Source organism: Aythya ferina (genome assembly GCF_964211825.1).
Source record: "Aythya ferina genome assembly, chromosome: 35".
NCBI classification, from domain to species: Eukaryota; Metazoa; Chordata; class Aves; order Anseriformes; family Anatidae; genus Aythya; species Aythya ferina.
In genome coordinates, this window is record NC_140332.1 from 131,404 (window position 1) to 149,248 (window position 17,845).

General features: G+C 65.5%; 3 protein-coding genes across 3 annotated transcripts in view; all 3 read right to left on the minus strand.

Moving 5' to 3' along the window:
• Positions 1 to 711: 711 nt before the first annotated feature.
• Positions 712 to 6,009, minus strand: PSMD8 (proteasome 26S subunit, non-ATPase 8). Its single transcript, XM_084502036.1, is given in 8 exon segments — positions 712 to 1,447; positions 2,255 to 2,277; positions 2,280 to 2,365; positions 3,380 to 3,480; positions 3,559 to 3,724; positions 4,268 to 4,370; positions 5,004 to 5,076; positions 5,842 to 6,009. Coding segments are annotated over 8 exon segments (834 nt in total). The 5' UTR covers positions 5,986 to 6,009; the 3' UTR covers positions 712 to 1,309.
• A 2,458-nt stretch (positions 6,010 to 8,467) lies between these two features.
• Positions 8,468 to 14,658, minus strand: SLC8A2 (solute carrier family 8 member A2; the record flags this gene model as incomplete). Its single annotated transcript, XM_084501921.1, has 7 exons — positions 8,468 to 8,844; positions 9,720 to 9,995; positions 10,717 to 10,816; positions 10,896 to 11,020; positions 11,610 to 11,627; positions 11,760 to 11,863; positions 12,866 to 14,658. The coding sequence occupies 7 exons, from the start codon at positions 14,656 to 14,658 to the stop codon at positions 8,468 to 8,470; spliced, it is 2,793 nt and encodes a 930-aa protein (XP_084358047.1).
• Positions 14,659 to 14,876: 218 nt separating this feature from the next.
• KPTN (kaptin, actin binding protein) overlaps positions 14,877 to 17,845 on the minus strand; it is a gene marked incomplete at its 3' end in the record, with an annotated part of 7,449 nt that continues 4,480 nt past the window's right edge. The window contains 1 exon segment of the mRNA XM_084502015.1: positions 14,877 to 15,026. Within this exon segment, the coding sequence (XP_084358141.1) occupies positions 14,877 to 15,026 (150 nt within the window).

The window sequence follows — 17,845 nt, forward strand, 5'->3', positions numbered from 1 at the left end:
GGGGGGGTCCAGGGGGGGTCTGGGGGGGGTCGTGGCCCCCCCACACCCTCCTGACCCCCCCCTTTTCTGTGCCCCCCCCCCCCCAGGCTGGCCAGGTCGCTGGCGCCCCCCCCCGAGGTGCTGCGGGGCTGGGAGCAGGAGGGAGGAGACGGCGCCTGAGACCCCCCCCAAAAAAATACCCCCCTGTTGTGACCCCCCCACCCCAAAATACCCCTAGTGTAACCCCCCCCACCCCAAAATACCCCCACTGTTCCCCCCCACCCCAAAAACCCCTCTATTGTGACCCCCCCCCAAAAATATACCCCCTGTTGTGCCCCCACCCCCAAAATACCCCCCCTATTGTGACCCCCCCACCCCAAAAATACCCCCCTATTGTGCCCCCCCACCCCAAAAATACCCCCCCAACCCCATTAAAAGCCGGGGAGCCATTGGGGTGTCGTCATTTTGGGGGGGGCACCCCCAAAATTTGGGGTGGGGGGGCCCCATGGGGTCAGTGACGAGGCTGCGAGAAGCTCAGGGGTTTATTTGGGGGGGGGGTAAAAGGGGGGGGGGGGGCAGGGGGGGTGAGCCCCCCCCCGGCCCCCCATAGCGAGGATTTAAATAGAAAAGGGGGGGGGGAAGGGGAGGGGGGGGACCCTAAATGGGGGGGAGACCCCAAATAGGGGGGGGGGGCCTAAGTGGGGGGGAAAACCCAAAAGGGGGGGAATTAGACCCAAAAAGGGGGGGGAGGAGACCCCAAATTGGGGGAAGGGGACCCCAAATTGGGGGGGACCCCAAATTGGGGGGGGGGGGGACCCTAAATGAGAGGAAAGAGACCCAAAATGTGAGGAAAGGGACCCAAAATGAAGGGAAGGGGACCCCAAATTGGGGGGGGGACCCCAAATAAGAGGAAAGAAACCCAAAATGATGGAAAGGAGACCCCAAAATGTGAGGAAAGGGACCCAGAATTGGGGGGGGGACACCCTAAATGTGGAGGGGAGACCCCAAATAAAAAGAAAGAGCCCCAAAATGTGAGGAAAAGGACCCAAAATGTGAGGAAAGGGACCCAAAATGATGGAAAGGAGCCAAAAAATGATGGAAAGGAGCCCCCAAACTGGGGGGGGCGACCCCAAACTGGGGGGGGGAGACCCTAAATAAGAGGAAGGAGCCCCAAAATGTGAGGAAAGAGACCCAAAATGTGAGGAAAAGGACCCAAAATGGGGGGGGGGAGACCAGAAAGGGCAGGGAGGAGCCCCAAAACGATGCCGAGGAGCCCCGAAACGGGGGGGGTCGGTGCCGGGGGGGGGTCCTGGGGGGTCGCCCCCCCCCCTCAGACGATCATCTCCAGCTGCCGGGCGTACTCCAGGAGCTGTGCGGCCAGCTGGGGGGCGGGGATGGGGGCGTCCTCCGCCTTGTGGGGGCGCCCCCCGAACCCAAAACTGCCCCCGGGGCCCAGCACCCAGCCCCGCTGCAACACAGGGGGGGGCCGTAATCAGGGGGGGGTCCGCAGGAAGGGTTTTGGGGGCGTTTGGGGGGGATTTGGGGAGGTTTGGGGGGGATTTGGGGGGGATTTGGGGAGGTTTGGGGGGGATTTGGGGGGATTTGGGGGGATTTGGGGGGATTTGGGGGTGGTTTTGGGGGGTTTGGGGGGATTTTTGTTTTATTTTCGCGGTTTTTGGGAGGTTTGGGGGGGTTTGGAGGGGTTTGGGGTGGCTTGGAGGGGTTTTGGGGGGCTTTGGGGTGGTTTTGGGGGGAATTTGGGGGGGCTTTGGGGGGAATTTGGGTGATTTGGGGGGTTTGGGGGGCTTCTGGGGGTTTTTGGGGGGGCTTTCGGGTGGTTTGGGGGGGCTTTGGGGTGTTTTGTTTTCTTGGGGGCTGTTTTTGGGGGGCTTTGGGGGGGTTTAGGGGTTTTTGTGTTTTTTAGGGGTGTTTTGGGTGGGTTTTGGGTTTTTTTGGGGGGTTTTCAGGGGTTTGAGGGGTTTTAGGGGGGGGTGGAGGCGTTTAGAGGGGTTCTGGGGGTTTTGGGGGGTATTGGTTTTTTTTAGGGGGTGTTTTTGGGTGGTTTTGGAGGTTTTGGGGGCTTTTGGGGTGGTTTGGGGGGTTTTGGGGGGGTTTGGAGATTTTTTTGGGGGGTTGGGGTGTTTTGGGGGGGGTTGGGGGTGGTTTAGGGGGTTTTGGGGTGCTTTGGGGGTTTTTTTGGGGGGTTGGGGGGTATTGGGAGGGGTTTAGGGGTTTTGGGGGTGGTTTTGGGGTGTTTTGGGGTTTTTTTGGGTACCTTTTTGGCGTATTCGGTCATTTTTTGGGGGAGGAGAAGAAGAGCACGCGGGCGGCCTCGGCGAAGAGGATCTGCTCGTACGCCTTCTCGATGCAGCCGGCGATCTCGTCCCTGGTTTGGGGGGAAAAACGGGGATTTTGGGTCACTTGGGAGTCCTTGGGTGGTTTGTCCCCGGGACCGAAGGGCAGGGGAGAGGCGGGAGGGAAGGAGACCCAAAATTGGGGAAAAGAGACCCAAAACTGGGGAAAAGAGACCCAAAATTGGGGAAAAGAGACCCAAAACGGGAGGAGGGAGACCCAAAAAGGGGGAAGGGGACCCAAAGGGGGAGGAAAGAGACCCTAAATAATGGAAAAGAGCCCCAAAAGTGGGGGAAGGAGAGCCCAAATGATGGAAGAGACCCCAAATTGGGGGGGGTGACCCTAAATGTGGGGTAGGAGACCCTAAAGGGGGGGAAGGAGATCCAAAATGAGAGGAAGACTACCCAAAATAGAGGAAGGAGCCCCAAAAGGGGAGGGAAAAAGACCCTAAAAGGAGGGAAGATGACCCCAAATGATGGAAAGGAGACCCCAAAGGGAAGGAAGGAGACCCCAAATGATGGAAAAGAGACCCTGAATTTGGGGGGGTGACCCTAAATGTGGGGTAGGAGACCCCAAAAGGGGGCAAGGAGACCCCAAATGGGGGAGGGTGACCCCAAATATGGGGTAGGAGACCCTAAAGGGGGGGAAGGAGACCCCAAAGTGGGGGAAGGAGACACAAAATAAGAGGAAAACCACCCCAAATAATGGAAAGAAGTCCCAGAAGGGGGGGAAAGAGACCCTAAAAGGAGGGAAGATGACCCTAAGTGATGGAAAGGAGCCCCAAAAGGGGGGAAAGGAGACCCCAAATGAGGGAAAGGAGCCCCCAAATGGGGGTGGGCGACCCCAAATGGGGGGTAGGAGACCCTAAATATGGGGAAGATGACCCTAAAAGGAGGAAAGATGACCCTAAATGATGGAAAGGAGCCCCAAAAGGGGAGGAAGGAGCCCCCAAATGACGGAAAGGAGCCCCCAAATGGGGGAGGCCGACCCCAAATGGGGGGGGGGAGACCCCAAAAAGTGTGGGGGCAGCCGGGGGGGGGTTTCTGACCGGATGGTGTCCAGCAGGATGTCGATGAAGAAGGTGTAGCTCTCGGCGGGGATGTTGCCCTTGGCCAGGAACACCTTGTTGTAGCTGCCCTCCATCAGGTACTGGGGGGAGAGGAGGAAGAGGAGGGGGTGACGAAGGCTCTGGGGGGGGTTTTGGGGTTTTTTTGGGCCCCCCAGCACCTGCTCGAGGGACACGGGGTGCTTGATGTAGACGTTGCTCTGGATCTCCTTGGCGGGCAGGCGCTCCAGCTCGGTGTGGAACTCGGCCACGCGGTTTTGGGACAGGAGGAAGAGGAGGTTGAGGCCCAGCAGCTGGTGGCGGGAGGCGGATTCGGGGAGCTCCTCCCTGGGGGGGGGCACGGGGGTAATTTGGGGGGGGTCCCTTGGGGTTTGGGGACCCCCCCGGGGTCTGGGGAGCACCCCTGGGGTCTGGGGAGTCCATTAATTGGGGCCCTGATGGGGTTTTGGGGGGGGTTTCTGGGGTTTGGAGGCTGATTTGGGGAGCTCCTCCCTGGGGGGGAGCACGGGGTTAATTTGGGGGGGGTCCCTTGGGGTTTGGGGGGGGCCCTGGGGTTTGGGGGGGCCCCCCCCAGGGTTTGGAGACCCCATTATTTGGGATCTTCCTCATTATTTGGGTGCCCCCCCATAATTTGAGGACCTCCCCCAATTATTTGGGGACCCCCCCACATTATTTCGCCCCCCCCCCATTATTTGGGGACCCCGTTATTTGGGGTCTCCCCCATTACTTGGGCCCCCTCCCCGGGGTTTGGGTGCCCTTCCCGGGGGTCTGGGTGCCCCCCCCGGGGTCTGAGGACCCCCCCCGTTAATTAGGGCCCCCCCCCGTTAATTAGGGCCCCCCCCCGCGTTAATTAGACCCCCCCCCACCCACTTGTAGTCGAAGTAGTAGCACTTGAGCTGGGCCATGTAGCGCTCGAAGGAGGGGATGTCGCGCTGCAGGATGCTCCACTGCGCCCCGATCTCCAGGATGTCCCCTGGGGGGCACGGGGGGGGCATTTTTGGGGGGGTTTCAGGGGGTTTTGGGGGCGGGGGGGGCACGGGGATATCCCGAGAGACGCCCCGATCGATCCCCAGATGTTAATTGCACCCAAAATCCCATCCAAACCCCATCCCTGACCCCAAATCCCATCCAAAATTCCAGCTCTGAGCCCAAATCCCCCCCAAATCCCCCCCCGACCCCAAATGCCCCCCCCAAACCCCATCTCCACCCCAAATCCCACCCAAAATCCCCTCCCCAACACCAAATCCCCCCCAAATTCCCCCCAAACCCCCTCTCTGACCCCAAATCCTCCCCCAAACCCCCTCCCTGACCCCCCTCCCCAGCCCCAAATCCCCCCCTAGCCTCCTCCCTGACCCCAAACCCCCCCAAAACCTCCCCAAAACCTCCCCAAAGCCCCCCAAAGCCCCCCAAAGCCCCCTCCCTGACCCCAAACCCCTCCAAATCCCCCCCAATTCCCCCCTAATCCCCCCCTAAACCCCCTCCCTGACCACAAATCCCCCACAAACCCCTTCCCTGACCCCCTCCCCAACCCCAAACCCCCCTCCCTGACCCCAAATCCCCCCAAATCCCCCCCAAGCCCCCCCAAATCCCCCCCAGCCCCACTCACGGGCCAGCACGAGCTGCTGCCGGCTGAGCCGCGCTCCCCCGGTGGGCAGAAAATTCAGCTCCAGCAGTGCCAGCTGGGGAGGGGACCCCAAAATGGGCTCCGGGACCCCCAAAATGGGCTCCAGGACCCCCAAAATGGGGCATGGGGACCCCAAAATGGGGCAGGGGGACCCCAAAATGGGGCATGGATGGACCCAAGGACCCCCAAACACAGCACGGGGACACCCACAGACCCCCAAATACCTCTCAGAGACCCCAAAACAAGGCCCAGGGACCCCCAGGGACCCTCAAATACACCCCAGTGACCCCCAAACCCAGCCCAGAGCCCCCAGGAACCCCAAAACAAGGCCCAAGGACCCCCAGGAACCCCCAAATACAACCCAGGGACCCCCAAACAGGGCCCAGTCCCCCCCAGAGACCCCCAAAACCGACCCAAGGACCCCCAGGGACCCTCAAATAAAGCCCAGAGACCCCCAAACAGGGCTCAGACTCCCCAGGGCCCCCCAAACAAGACCCAGGGACTCCAAAACAAGGCCCAGGGACCCCCAGAGACCCCCAAACAGGGCCCAGTCCCCCTCAGAGACCCCAAAACCTGGCCCAGGGACCCCCGGAGATCCCAAAACAAGGCCCAAGGACCCCCAGGGACCCCAAAACTTGGCCCAGGGACCCCTGGGGACCCCCAAATCCAACCCAGGGACCCCAAAACAAGGCCCAGGGCCCCCCAGGGCCCCCCAACCAAGGCCCAGGGCCCCCCAACCAAGGCCCAGGGACCCCCGGGGACCCCAAAACAAGGCCCGGGCCCCCCCCCAGCCGCGGCCCCGGCCCCCCCTGCCCCTCACCTTGAGGCGGCCGAGCGCCTCCCCGCACTTGCCGAGGTTGGGGCTCTTCCGTGCCCACTCGCCCTTGAGCTGCTCGTACATCCCCGCGGCCGCCCGCAGCCCTCCCGCCTCGGCGCCGTTCAGCACCAGCCCGCCCGCCGCCATGGCCGCCCGCCGTGAGTCGGCACCGGCGCGCGACACCCGGCGGCGCCTGGCGGCAGCGCCCGCTGCCATGGCAACGCCGCCCCAGCCCTCGTGGCCACGCCCCTGTTGCTACGGTAACGCCCGCCTCGCCTCGTAACCGCGCCCCCGTCGCCGTGGCAACGCCCTCCCTGCTTCTTAACCACGCCCTCGATGCCATGGTAACGCCTCGAGGCCACGCCCCCCGGTTGTCGCAAATGTCAGCCCTCGCCTGACGGCCGCCGCCGTCGCCATGGTGACCCCGCCCCTATGTGTTGTCGTCACGCGGACCCCGCCCCCGCCGCCATTTTGAGCCCGCCCTGTTGCCATGGCAACGGCCGGCCTGCACTGAACCCTATGGGGGGGTCCTATACGGCCTGTAGGGCCCTAAACGGCCTATAGGGGCCATAAACATCCTTATTGGTCCTAAACACCCTTAAAGGGGTCCTAAACACCCTTAGAGGGACCCCATGCATCCTATAGGGGTCCTAAACATCCCTATAGGGGTCCTAAACACACCTATAGGGGTCCCATACAGCCTATAGGGGTCCTAAACATCCTTATAGGGGTCCGATACAGCCTTATAGGGGTCCTAAATATCCCCATAGGGGTCCCATATACACCATAAGGCGTTCCATACACCCCCCAGCACCCCTATGGGGTCTCATATGCACCCCCCAGAGCCCTATGGGGTCCCGTAGCCCCCCCATATACCCCCTATGGGGTCCTGTACGCCCCTATAGGGTCCCCTAGACCCCCAAACACCCCTATGGGGGGGTTCCCTACACCCCTATGGGGTCCCCTACACCCCTATGGGGGTCTCATAGCCCCCCCATACACCTTTATGGGGTCCCCTAGTCCCCTCCACCGACCCCCCCAGACCCCATAGGGGTCCCATACGCCCCCCCACACCCCTATGGGGTCCCCCAGCCCCCTATAGCCCCCCCACATGCCCCGACCCCAAAGACACGCAGCGAGCCGGTGGCTTCCCGGGGGGGGTTTTTTTTGGGGCCGGGGGGGGACCAGCGCCGCGACAGCCCCGCAGCCCCCCGGCGGGCCGAGCCACTCCGAAACCGGGGTTAAAAAGGGGGATTTTAGAAAAAAAAACAACGAACCCCGCGCTACGAGGGGGGGGGGGTGTCGGGACCCTATAGGGGTGTGGGGACCCTATGGGAACGGGGGGGGCAGGGGGGACGGGGGGGGGACCCTGGGGGGCGCAGCTCCCTGAGAAGACCCCGGGGGGGGGCAAGGGGATCCCGAGGGTGCTTGGGGACCTGGGGGGGGTCCCGGGGGGTACGGGGACCTTATGGGGACCCTATAGGGGCATGGGGACCCAACAGGGCCGGGGGGGGCCTATGGGGACATTGGGATCCCAAGGGGACCCTAAGGGGACCCTATAGGGACATGGGGAGCTATGGGGATCCTATGGGGACACGGGGGTGGCAGAAGGGCCTTGAGGGGACCCTATGGGGCCACCACGAGGACCCTACTGGGACACGGCCCCAGGAGGCCCCATCCCTCCCCCCACAACCACTGCGTGTCCCTTGGCGTCCCCATCGCCCCCATTGCGTCCCCATTGGCCCCACTGCATCCCTGTTGGCCCCATTGTGTCCCCATTGTCCCCATTGCATCCCCATTGGCCCCGTTGCATCCCCATTGCCCCCACAGCCCCCCCGTTGCCCCCATTAACCCCATTGCATCCCCATTGGCCCCATTGTGTTCCTATTGGCCCCATTGTGTCCCCATTGGCCCTGTTGCATCCCCATTGCCCCCACAGCCCCATCATTGCCCCCGTTGCCCCCCCATTGCCCCTGTTGGCCCCATTGCATCCCCATTGGCCCCATTGTGTTCCTATTGGCCCCATTGTGTCCCTGTTGACCCCATTGCGTCCCCGTTGTGTCCCCATTGACCCCAATGCCCCCCCATTGCCCCTGTTGGCCCTGTTGCATCTCCATTGGCCCTGTTGGCTCCATTGTGTCTCCATTGCCCCCACTGCATCCCCATTGGCCCCATTGTGTCCCTATTGGCCCCATTGCGTCCCCATTGGCCCTGTTGACCCCATTGCGTCCCCATCACCCCCCCAGCCCCCCCGTTGCCCCCATTGCCCCCCCGTTGCCCCCTCTCCCCCCCTAGAAGCCCTGGATGTGGCAGTAGGCCTCGAGGCTGGCCATTGCGTCCCCATTGTCCCCATTGCGTCCCCATTGCCCCCATTGTGTCCCCATTGCCCCCATTGTGTCCCCATTGCCCCCATTGCGTCCCCACTGCCCCCCCAGCCCCGCTATTGCCCCCATTGCCCCCCCGTTGCCCTTACTCCCCCCCTAGAAGCCCTGGATGTGGCAGTAGGCCTCGAGGCTGGCCATTGTGTCCCCATTGACCCCATAGCCCCCCCATTGACCCCATTGCATCCCCACTGTCCCCACACCCCCCCCATCACCCCCGTTGCCCCCCCGTTGCCCCCACTCCCCCCCTAGAAGCCCTGGATGTGGCAGTAGGCCTCGAGGCTGGCGAAGAGCACGTAGAGCAGCCAGAGGCCGAGGAAGAGCGCGGCCGTCAGCAGCTTGGGGGCGCGCGGCCCCCCCAGCTCGCCCCCGATGGGCGCCCGGCGGCGGTAGAGGAGGACCCCGATGCAGACGAAGGCGAAGATGGTGAAGAGGGTGACGGAGAAGGCCAGCGTGCCCGTCTGCACCTCGAAGTCCCGGCCCTGCGCCGCCCAGTAGATGGCCGCCACCGACCAGGCCACGCCGAGGCCCAGGAAGACGTTGACGGCGTTGGAGCCGGTGACGTTGCCGATGGAGGCGTCGGCGCACTGGTCCTGCAGGGCGGCCACCTTGCTGGCGAACGTGTCTGCGGGGGGAAACGGGGTACGGGGCGTGGGGTGTGGGGTGTGGGGGATATGGGATTTGGGTATGGGGATTGGGGATTGGGGAGATGGGGATATGGGACATGGGGATTTGGGGTATGGGGTGTGGGGTGTGGGGTGTGGGGTATAGGGGATTGGGGTATGGGGTATGGGGATTGGGGGTATGGGGTATGGGATTTGGGGATTTGGGGTATGGGGATATGGGGATTGGGGATTGGGGATTTGGGATGTGGGGTATGGGGTATGGGGATACGGGGATTGGGGATGTGGGATACGGGGACATGAATATGGGGACAGGGGGACGTGGGGATATGGGGACATGGGGATATGGGATATAGGGTATGGGGTATGGGGATTTGGGGTATGGGACACGGGGATGTGGGGTGTGGGACACAGGGGCACAGGGGCACAGCAGGGGCACGGGGACAGCAGCTCAAGGACACGGCGTGGGGACATGAGGACGCGTGCCCCAGAACCGTGTCCTCTCCCCCTGCTCCTTGTCCCTGCTCCCAATCCCATCCCAATCCCACCCCAATCCCATCCCCACCCCAACCCCACCCTAATCCCACCCCAATCCCAATCCCATCCCAATCCCACTCCAACCCCATCCCACCCCCACCCTAATCCCAACCCCAATCCCACCCCAACCCCAACCCCAATCCCACCCCAATCCCATCCCAACCCCAATGCCACCCCAACCCCACCCCACCCCAATCCCAATCCCAATCCCAATCTCACCCCAACCCCACCCCAACCCCAATCCCAATCCCAACCCCATCCCATCCCAATCCCACCCCAATCCCAATCTCACCCCAACCCCAACCCCACTCCCCCCCCAACCCCAACCCCAACCCCGCACCAGGGATGGAGGTGCCGAGGGCCACGAAGACGACGGCGTTGACGGAGTCCTTGAGGCCCACGGTGCAGCCGAAGTGCGCGGCCAGGTCGCCGATGAGCGCGGTGAGGACGCCGATGAGGAGGATGGAGACGCCGAAGCAGGCCCAGCCGTTGCAGTACTCGGTGGGGGGCACGCAGGCGAACAGAACCTTCCAGAAGACGGTCAGGAAGTGCATCACGTAGTCGAAGCACGATGGCAGCCGCTCCTCCCGCCCGTCCTCCTCCTCCTCCTCCTCGCCTGGCGACGAAGGCGCCGTCAGCCCCCGCGGGGACGGCCCCAAAAACTCGGTGCCGTGTGGCCCCAAAACCTGGCACCGTGGCCCCAAAAGCTGGGGCTGTTTGACCCCAAAACCTGGCGCTATGTCCCCAAAATCCAGGGCCATGTCCCCAAAACTCAGGGCTGTTTGACCCCATAAACCTGGCATCGTGTCCCAAAAACCCAAGGCTGTTTGTCCCCAAAACCTGGCACCGTGTGCTCCCCAAAACCTGGCACCCTGTCCCCAAAACCTGGCGCCATGCATCCCCAAAACTTTGGGTCTTGTGTCCCCAAAATTTGGTGTTATAGCCCCAAAACCCGGGGCTGTGCACCCAAACCGAGCACCGTGTCCCCAAAACCTGTCACCATGTCCCCAAAACCTGGCACAGTGTACCCCCAAAACCCATCACCGTGTTCCCCAAACTGCTACCATGTCCCCAAAACTTGGCACCATGTCCCCAAAACCGTTACCATGTCCAAACCCATCACCATGTCCCAAACCCATCACCACGTCCCCAAAACCCCATCACCATGCGCCCCCAAACCCCACCACCAACCCCAATCCCCCCCTGTACACCCCACCCCATGCCCCCCAGTACCAGGCACCCCGTCCCCGTCCCCATGTCCCCCCCCCGACCCCGTGACCCCGTGTGCCCCCCCGGTGACCCCTGGTGACCCCTGGTGACCCCCGGTGCCCCCAGACCTGCGCTGACGGTGATGGCCTCGAGGAACTGCTCGCGCCACGAGTGCGTGCCGATGACCATGGCCAGGTTGGTTTTCTTGATCAGTTTGTCCACCGTGTTCTGCGGGGAGGGGGCGGTGAGACCCCAACCCCGAGCCCCCCCCCGGACCCCCCCAACCCCCCAAACCCCCCCTCCATGCCTTGAAGTCGTAGGACTCCTCGATGACGACCTCGAGGCGGCAGTTCTCGCCCAGCACGGGTTTGCCCATCTCGGCGATGCGCCGCGCCTCCTCCTCCTCCGCTGACAGCTTGCGGTCGCCGTCGGCTGTGGGGACGCCAAGCGGGGACGGGGACGGAGACGGGGACGGGGTGTGGGGTCAGGGGACAGGGACAGGGACAGGGTGTGGGGTCAGGGACGGGGTGTGGGGACAGGGGATGGGGACAGGGACAGGGCATGGGGATGGGGACATGGCACGGGGACGGGGATGGGGATGGGGACAGGGTGTGGGGACACGGTGTGGGGACGGGGACTGCCACTGGGATGTGGCATGGGGACAGGGACACGGCGTGGGGACACGGCATGGGGACGGGGTGAGGGGACATGGACAGGGACATGGCACCAGGACGTGGTGTGGGGACGGGGACATGGGGACAGGGACATGGGGACGGGGACTTGGGGATGGGGACGTGGGGACAGGGATGTGGCACCGGGACACGGTGTGGGGCGTGGGGCTGCGGCGTGGGGCACGGCACGGGGCTGGGACACGGGGACACGCGGGGACAGGGGACGGGTGGCGCAGGGCTCGGCGGGGACGCGGGACCCCGGCCCTGGGTGACCGAGGGTGGGCAAAGAGGAGGAGGAGGAGGAGGAGGAGGAGGAGGAGGAGGAGGAGGAGAAGGAGGAAGGCTCCTACCTTGGCTCAGCAGGAGGGCTGCGAAGGGGAGAGGGCGGTGGTGAGAGGCTGCCCTGTGCGTCCCCATGTCCCCAAAGGTCCCCAAATGCCCCCAAGTGTCCCCAAATGTCCCCAAAGGTCCCCAAATGTCCCCAAATGTCCCCCCCGTACCCGAGATGCCGCGTTTCAGCCAGCGGGGCTGCCCCAGCTCGATGAAGAAGTTCTCCCTCTTCTCGTACTCCTCGGCGTCCACGATCTTCACCCGCAGCGTTTTCCTGTGCCGGGGGGGGGGGGGGGGACACGGGGGGGGGGGCACCGGCCCCGTCAGGGGGCGCGGGGGCGGCCCCCCCCCCAACCCCCCCAGCATCACCCCGTCCGTCTGTCCCTCCGTCTGTCCGTCCATCTGTCCGCCCAGCCGGGTCTCCCCCACCGCCCCCGCGGCCACCCGGCACGGCCGGCTGGGCACTTGGCCGGTCGCCCCCTGCCCCCCCCCATCCGTCCGTCTGTCCGGGTGTCCCCCCACCCGTCCGTCCGTCCGTCCTCCCCTTCATCCACCCGTCCGTCTGTCCGTCCGTCCGTCCACCCACCCGTCCTCCCCCTGCCCGGAGCGCACAAGCAGAGGGCGCGTGAGCAAAGCTGAGTGTGCAAAGGGCTGAGCGCACGGGGGGGGCACGAGCACGGAGCTGGGTGTGCAAAGGGTGAGCACACGAGGGGTGCACGAGCACAGGGTGCACAAGAACAGGGCACACAAGCAGGGTCTGGGCGTGCAAAGGTTGAGCTCACGAGGGATGCACAAGCACAGGGTGCCCAAACAGGGTCCGGGTGTGCAAAAGCTGATCTCACCAGGGGCACACAAGCAGGATCTGGGTGTGCAAGGCTGGGCACACACAGGGTGCACCATCATGGGGCACCCAAGCTGGGTCCAGGTGTGCAAAGACTGAGCTCACGAGGAGTGCACAAGCACGGGGTGCCCAAGTAGGAGCTGGGTGTGCAAAGGCTGAGCTCACCAGGGGCGCACAAGCAGGGTCTGGGTGTGCAGAGGCTGAGACACGAGGGATGCACAATCATGGGTCACCCAAGCAGGGTCTGGGCGTGCAAGGCTGAGCTCACAAGGGATGCACAAGCACGGGGCGCCCAAACAAGGTCTGGGCGTGCCAAGACCGAGCTCACAAGGGACACCCAAGCCGGGTCCGGGCGTGCCAAGGCCGGGCACACGAGGGCTGCACAAGCACGGGGCACCCCCACGGGGCCTGCCCGAGCCCCGCGGTCCCACTCACGCCGTCTCGTCGTTGCGGAACTCCAGCTCCCCGCAGGCGTCCTCGTAGTCGACGCCGCCGCCGCGGGCGGTGCCCTCCACGGTGCGGTAGGGCAGCAGCACGGTGCCGCGGGCGCCGGAGCCGCGCAGCACCGTGGCCTCCAGCGCGCCCTGGCACTCGCTGACGTGCAGCAGGCGGTCCTGGAAGGCGAAGATGCCGGCGTGGTCGTCGTCCAGGATGGTGACGGTGGCCACCAGCGGCGTCACCAGGCGGCCCTTGGGGTGCTCGGCCGAGTCGGCCTCGAACATGCCCTCGGCGTCGCCCACGCGCAGGTTGAGCAGGCGCACGAAGAAGTGCTCGTCCTCCTCGAAGATGTCGTCGTCGATGATGCCGATCTGCAGCTCCTTCTGCGTCTCGCCCGGCTTGAAGATCAGCGTCCCCTCGCTGTACTCGTAGTCGGAGCCCGCCTTGGCCGAGCCGTCCTCCGTCTTGTAGTCCACGTAGAAGGTGTGGTTGGCCTCGGCGCCCTGCTGGCACGCCACCGACAGCGTCACCGAGCCGCAGTTCTCCAGGCAGTGGTAGGCGCAGGGCTCGAAGAAGATGCGGCTGCACGCCTCCTCCTCGGCGTCCGACGGCACCTCCAGCAGCGCCGAGGAGCGCTTGGAGAACTCGGCCACGTGCTTCTTCAGGACGTTGCCGGCGCCGGTCATCATGCGCGTGGCCTGGATGCGGTAGAAGGCGCGGCTCTTCTGCTGGTGCAGCAGCGCGCAGTAGTTGGCCATCTCCACCAGCTGCTCCAGCTCCTTCTCGGGGTGCTTCTGCTTCAGCTCCTTCAGGATCTGGATCACCTCGCGCCGGCTCTCGTCCAGCTCCTTCTCCTCGGCCGTGGGCGCGGGCAGCGCGGGCGAGGCGGTGACGGCGGTGACGGCGGTGACGGGGGCGGCGGTGGCGGTGGCGGAGCCTTCGGCCTCGCGGCGCTCGGCGGGGGGGAAGCCGCCGTCCAGCTCGATGCCCTTGGGCAGCTCGCCCTCGGTGCCGATGATGATGCCGCTGCGCGGGTCGGCGCGGTAGCGCTTGTAGACGTACTTGTAGAAGAGGAGGCGCTTGTCGGCCGCCCAGGCGAAGACCACGCAGACGGGGAAGAAGACGAGGGTGAGGAGGGCCTCCCACACCTGCACCACGCCGGGCGAGATGACGGCCAGGATCAGGTAGAGCCAGATGTAGGCGAAGATGCTCCAGGAGGCGGTGACGAAGAAGACCCGCAGGTGCTTGATGCGGCGGCTCTCGCCGCTGGGGATGACGTAGACGCAGACGGCGATGACCACGAACATGTTGAAGGCGGCGCTGCCCACGATGGTGCCGGGGCCCAGCTCCCCCGCCTGGAAGTTGTGGCCGCACACCTCGATGACCGAGAGCAGGATCTCGGGCGCCGAGGAGCCCAGCGCCATCAGGGTGAGGTTGGAGACCGTCTCGTTCCAGATGCGCACCGTGCCGATGCTGGTCTCCCCGTTGGCCTTGGTGATGGTGATCTCCTTCTCCTTGGAGGTGATCACCTCGATGGAGGCCATGAAGCGGTCGGCGATGATGGAGACGCCCAGGAACATGTACATCATGGCCACGAAGTAGACGATGGCGCGCGCCGCCTTGTCGCCGAAGGAGGGGTTGTCGGGCTGCCAGACGGGCAGCAGGACGCCGGGCTGGCAGCGGTTCGAGCCCTGGCACGTGCCGGTGCCGTTGGCCTCGGCCGCCGGCTCGGGGGCGCAGGGCTCGGCCAGCAGCAGCGCCGCCACCAGCGCCGCCCGCCGCGCCGCCATCCCGGGGCCTGCGGGGACAGCGGGGTCAGCGCCAGGGGGACGGGGACGGGGTCGGGGTCAGGGTCGGGGTCAGGATTGGGGTCAGGGTCGGGGTCAGGGTTGGGGTCAGGGTCGGGGTTGGGGTCGGGGTCAGGGTTAGGGTTTGGGTTGGGGTCAGGGTTGGGGTTGCAGTGGGGTCAGGGTTGGGGTCACGGTCAGGGTAGGGGTTGGGGTCGGGGTCAGGGTTTGGGTTGGGGTTGGGGTTGGAATGGGGTCAGGGTCGGGGTCAGGATCAGGGTCAGGGTCAGGGTCAGGTTCAGGGTCAGGGTAGGGGTTGGGGTCAGGATTGGGGGCAGGGTCAGGATTGGGGTCGGGATCAGGGTCAGGGGCTGGGTTGGGGACGGGGTCAGGATCAGGGTCAGGGTAGGGGTTGGGGTCAGGGTCAGGGGATCAGGTTTGGGGTCAGGGTCAGGGTTGGGGCTGGGGGGAGGCAGCAGCCTCCGTCCCGCCCCACAGAGGCCGTGTGGTGCTGGGGGGGAACCGGGGGCCTCTGGGGGCAGCACAGTGGGGAGGGGGTGATGCAGTGGGGTGGGGGAGGAGGCAATGGGGACGGAGATGTAATGGGGCTGGGGGCAATGCAGTAGGGTCGGGGACAAAGTAATGGGGATGGAGAGGTTGCAGTGGGGCTGGGGACCATGCAATGGGGCTGGGGGCGATGCAATGGGGTTTAGGGCAATGCAGTGGGGTTAGGGACCATGCAATGGGTTTGAGGTGATGCAGTGGGGCTGGGGGCGATGCAGTGGGGTTTGGGGTGATGCAGTGGGGTTTGGGGTGATGCAATGGGGCTGGGGGCGATGCAGTGGGGCTGGGGTCAGCGCGGGGGGTCCGGGGGCCACGGGTGACGCCCAGCAGCGGTGTCGGGGCCGCGGGGAGCAGCGAGGGCCCCGCGGCCGCCCACGGCTCCGGGGGCGCGTGGGGTGCGTGGGCGCGCCGAGGCCCCGCCCTGGCAACCGCCTTGTTCCCATGGCAACGGAGGATGGGAACGGCTAAAAAAAGGGAGACGGAGGGGGACGGGGGGACCCCGAACGGGCTGGGGGGGGGGGCTCGGGGCTGCTTTCCACCCCCCCCCCTTGGAGACCCCCATGCGCCCCACGGCGCGGCTGCCTCTGCCCTGTGGGATCCCCACGGGGAGCTGCAGGGAGAGGCATCGCTGCCCCATAGCTCTGCCCTATAGCTCTGCCCCATAGCGCTGCCCCATAGCGCTGCCCCACAGCTCTGCCCTATAGCTCTGCCCCATAGCGCAGCCACATTGTGCTACCCCATAGCACTGCCCCATAGAGCTGCCCCATTGTAGTGCCCCATAGAACAGCCCCACTGCACTGCCCAACCCCATAGCACTGCCCCATAGAGCTGCCCCACAGCCTCATCCCACCCCATGGCACTGCCCCACTGCACCCCATAGCACAGCCCCACAGCACTGCCCCATAGCACAGCCCCAGCCGCCCCCCGCCCTCGCTGGGTGCCGGAGCCCCCAAGCCCCGGGCCCATCAGTGGGGGCAGGAAGCCCCCGGCCCCATCCCCTGGCCCCGCTGGCTGGGGGCCGGCGCCTCCGCCGTGAGCGGGCGCAGGGCTGTAATTAATGTAATGGCCTCATTAGCAGCGGCTGGGGGAAACAGCAATTAAGGCACCCGGGGGGGCGGCTGGGGGGGAGGCGGCAGCGCCGGGAGAGGAGGTCCTGGGGCCCTGTCCCCATGTCCCAGCCCATGTCCCGTGTCCCGACCCCATTTCTTGTCCCCATGTCCCCTGTCCCATCCCATGTCCCGTTCCCATCCCCGTCTCTTGTCCCCGTGTCCCGTCCCCCCGTCCCGTGTCCTGTCCCCAAATCCCATCCCCGTGCCCCCATCCCTGTCCCCATCCCATATCCCATCCCTGTCCCCGTCCCCATCCCCAGATCCCGTCCCTGTCCCCGTATCCCATCCTTGTCCTCATCCCCGTCCCCATATCCCATCCCTGACCCCATCCCCAACCCTATATCCCCTTCCCATCCCCAGATCCCACCCCTGACCCTATATCCCTACATCTTGTCCCTATATCCCTGTCCCCATATCCCATCCCTTCCCCATCCCTATCCCTGACCCTACATCCTGTCCCTGTATCCCCGTCCCCATATCCCATCCCTGGCCCCATCCCTGACCCTATATCCCATTCCTATCCCTATCCCCAACCCTACATCCTGTCCCTATATCCCTGACCCCATATCCCATCCTCATCCCTGACCCTATATCCCATTCCCACCCCCAGATCCCATCCCTGACCCCATATCTCATCCCCATATCCCATCCCTGGCCCTGACCCTATATCCCGTCCCCAACCCCAGGTCCCATCCCTGACCCCATAACCTGTCCCTGTCCCTATATCCCTGCCCCCATATCCCAGCCCCAGCCCCAGCCCCAGCCCCGTCCCCGTCCCCTCAGCCCAGGTCTGGTCCCGGCAGCTCCTCAGGGAATCCCTGGGGGTGCCCCCAAATCCCGGGGGGGTCCCCAAACCCCGAGCATCGCCCCCGGCTCGTGGAGGAGGAGGAGGAGGAGGAGGAAGAGCTTGGGGGGGGGCGGGGGGGGGCACCTGCTGCTGCTGCAGGAGCGGCCGGGGCCGGACACCCACGTGGGGGGGGGGCACCCATGGGTGGGGGGGGGCACAAAAATGGGGAGGGGGACACACGGGGGGGGGGGGGGACACGGAGGGGTGGGGGGGCACATGGAGGGGGGGGGGTACGGGGGGGGCACCCCCACATCCCCTTCCAGAAGCATCCAGTGGGGGGGGGGGGGGGAATTGGGGACCCCCCCCTCAATTTTAGGCTGGGGGGAGCCGGGTGCCCCCCCCGCAATAAACCGGGGGGGGGGGGGGCGCGGAACCCCCCCCTCCATCACCCCCCCCTTGCTCTTCACCCCCCCCCCTCCTCCTCCTCCCCCCCCAAATCCCCTCGCGGTGCCCCCCCGCCCCCCCCCACCCCCCCCTTTTTCCCCCCCCCCCAAATTTTCCCGTTCCCCCCCCAAACGGGGGCGCCCCCCCCCCCAGCCACCTGTTCCCACCCACGGGAACTCCGCCCCCGCCCCCGAGACCCCCCCCCCTTTACCCCGTGACCCCCCCACGACCCCCCCGGACCCCCCCCCGGACCCCCCCCGTGCCCCCCCCCCCCCCCGTGCCCCCC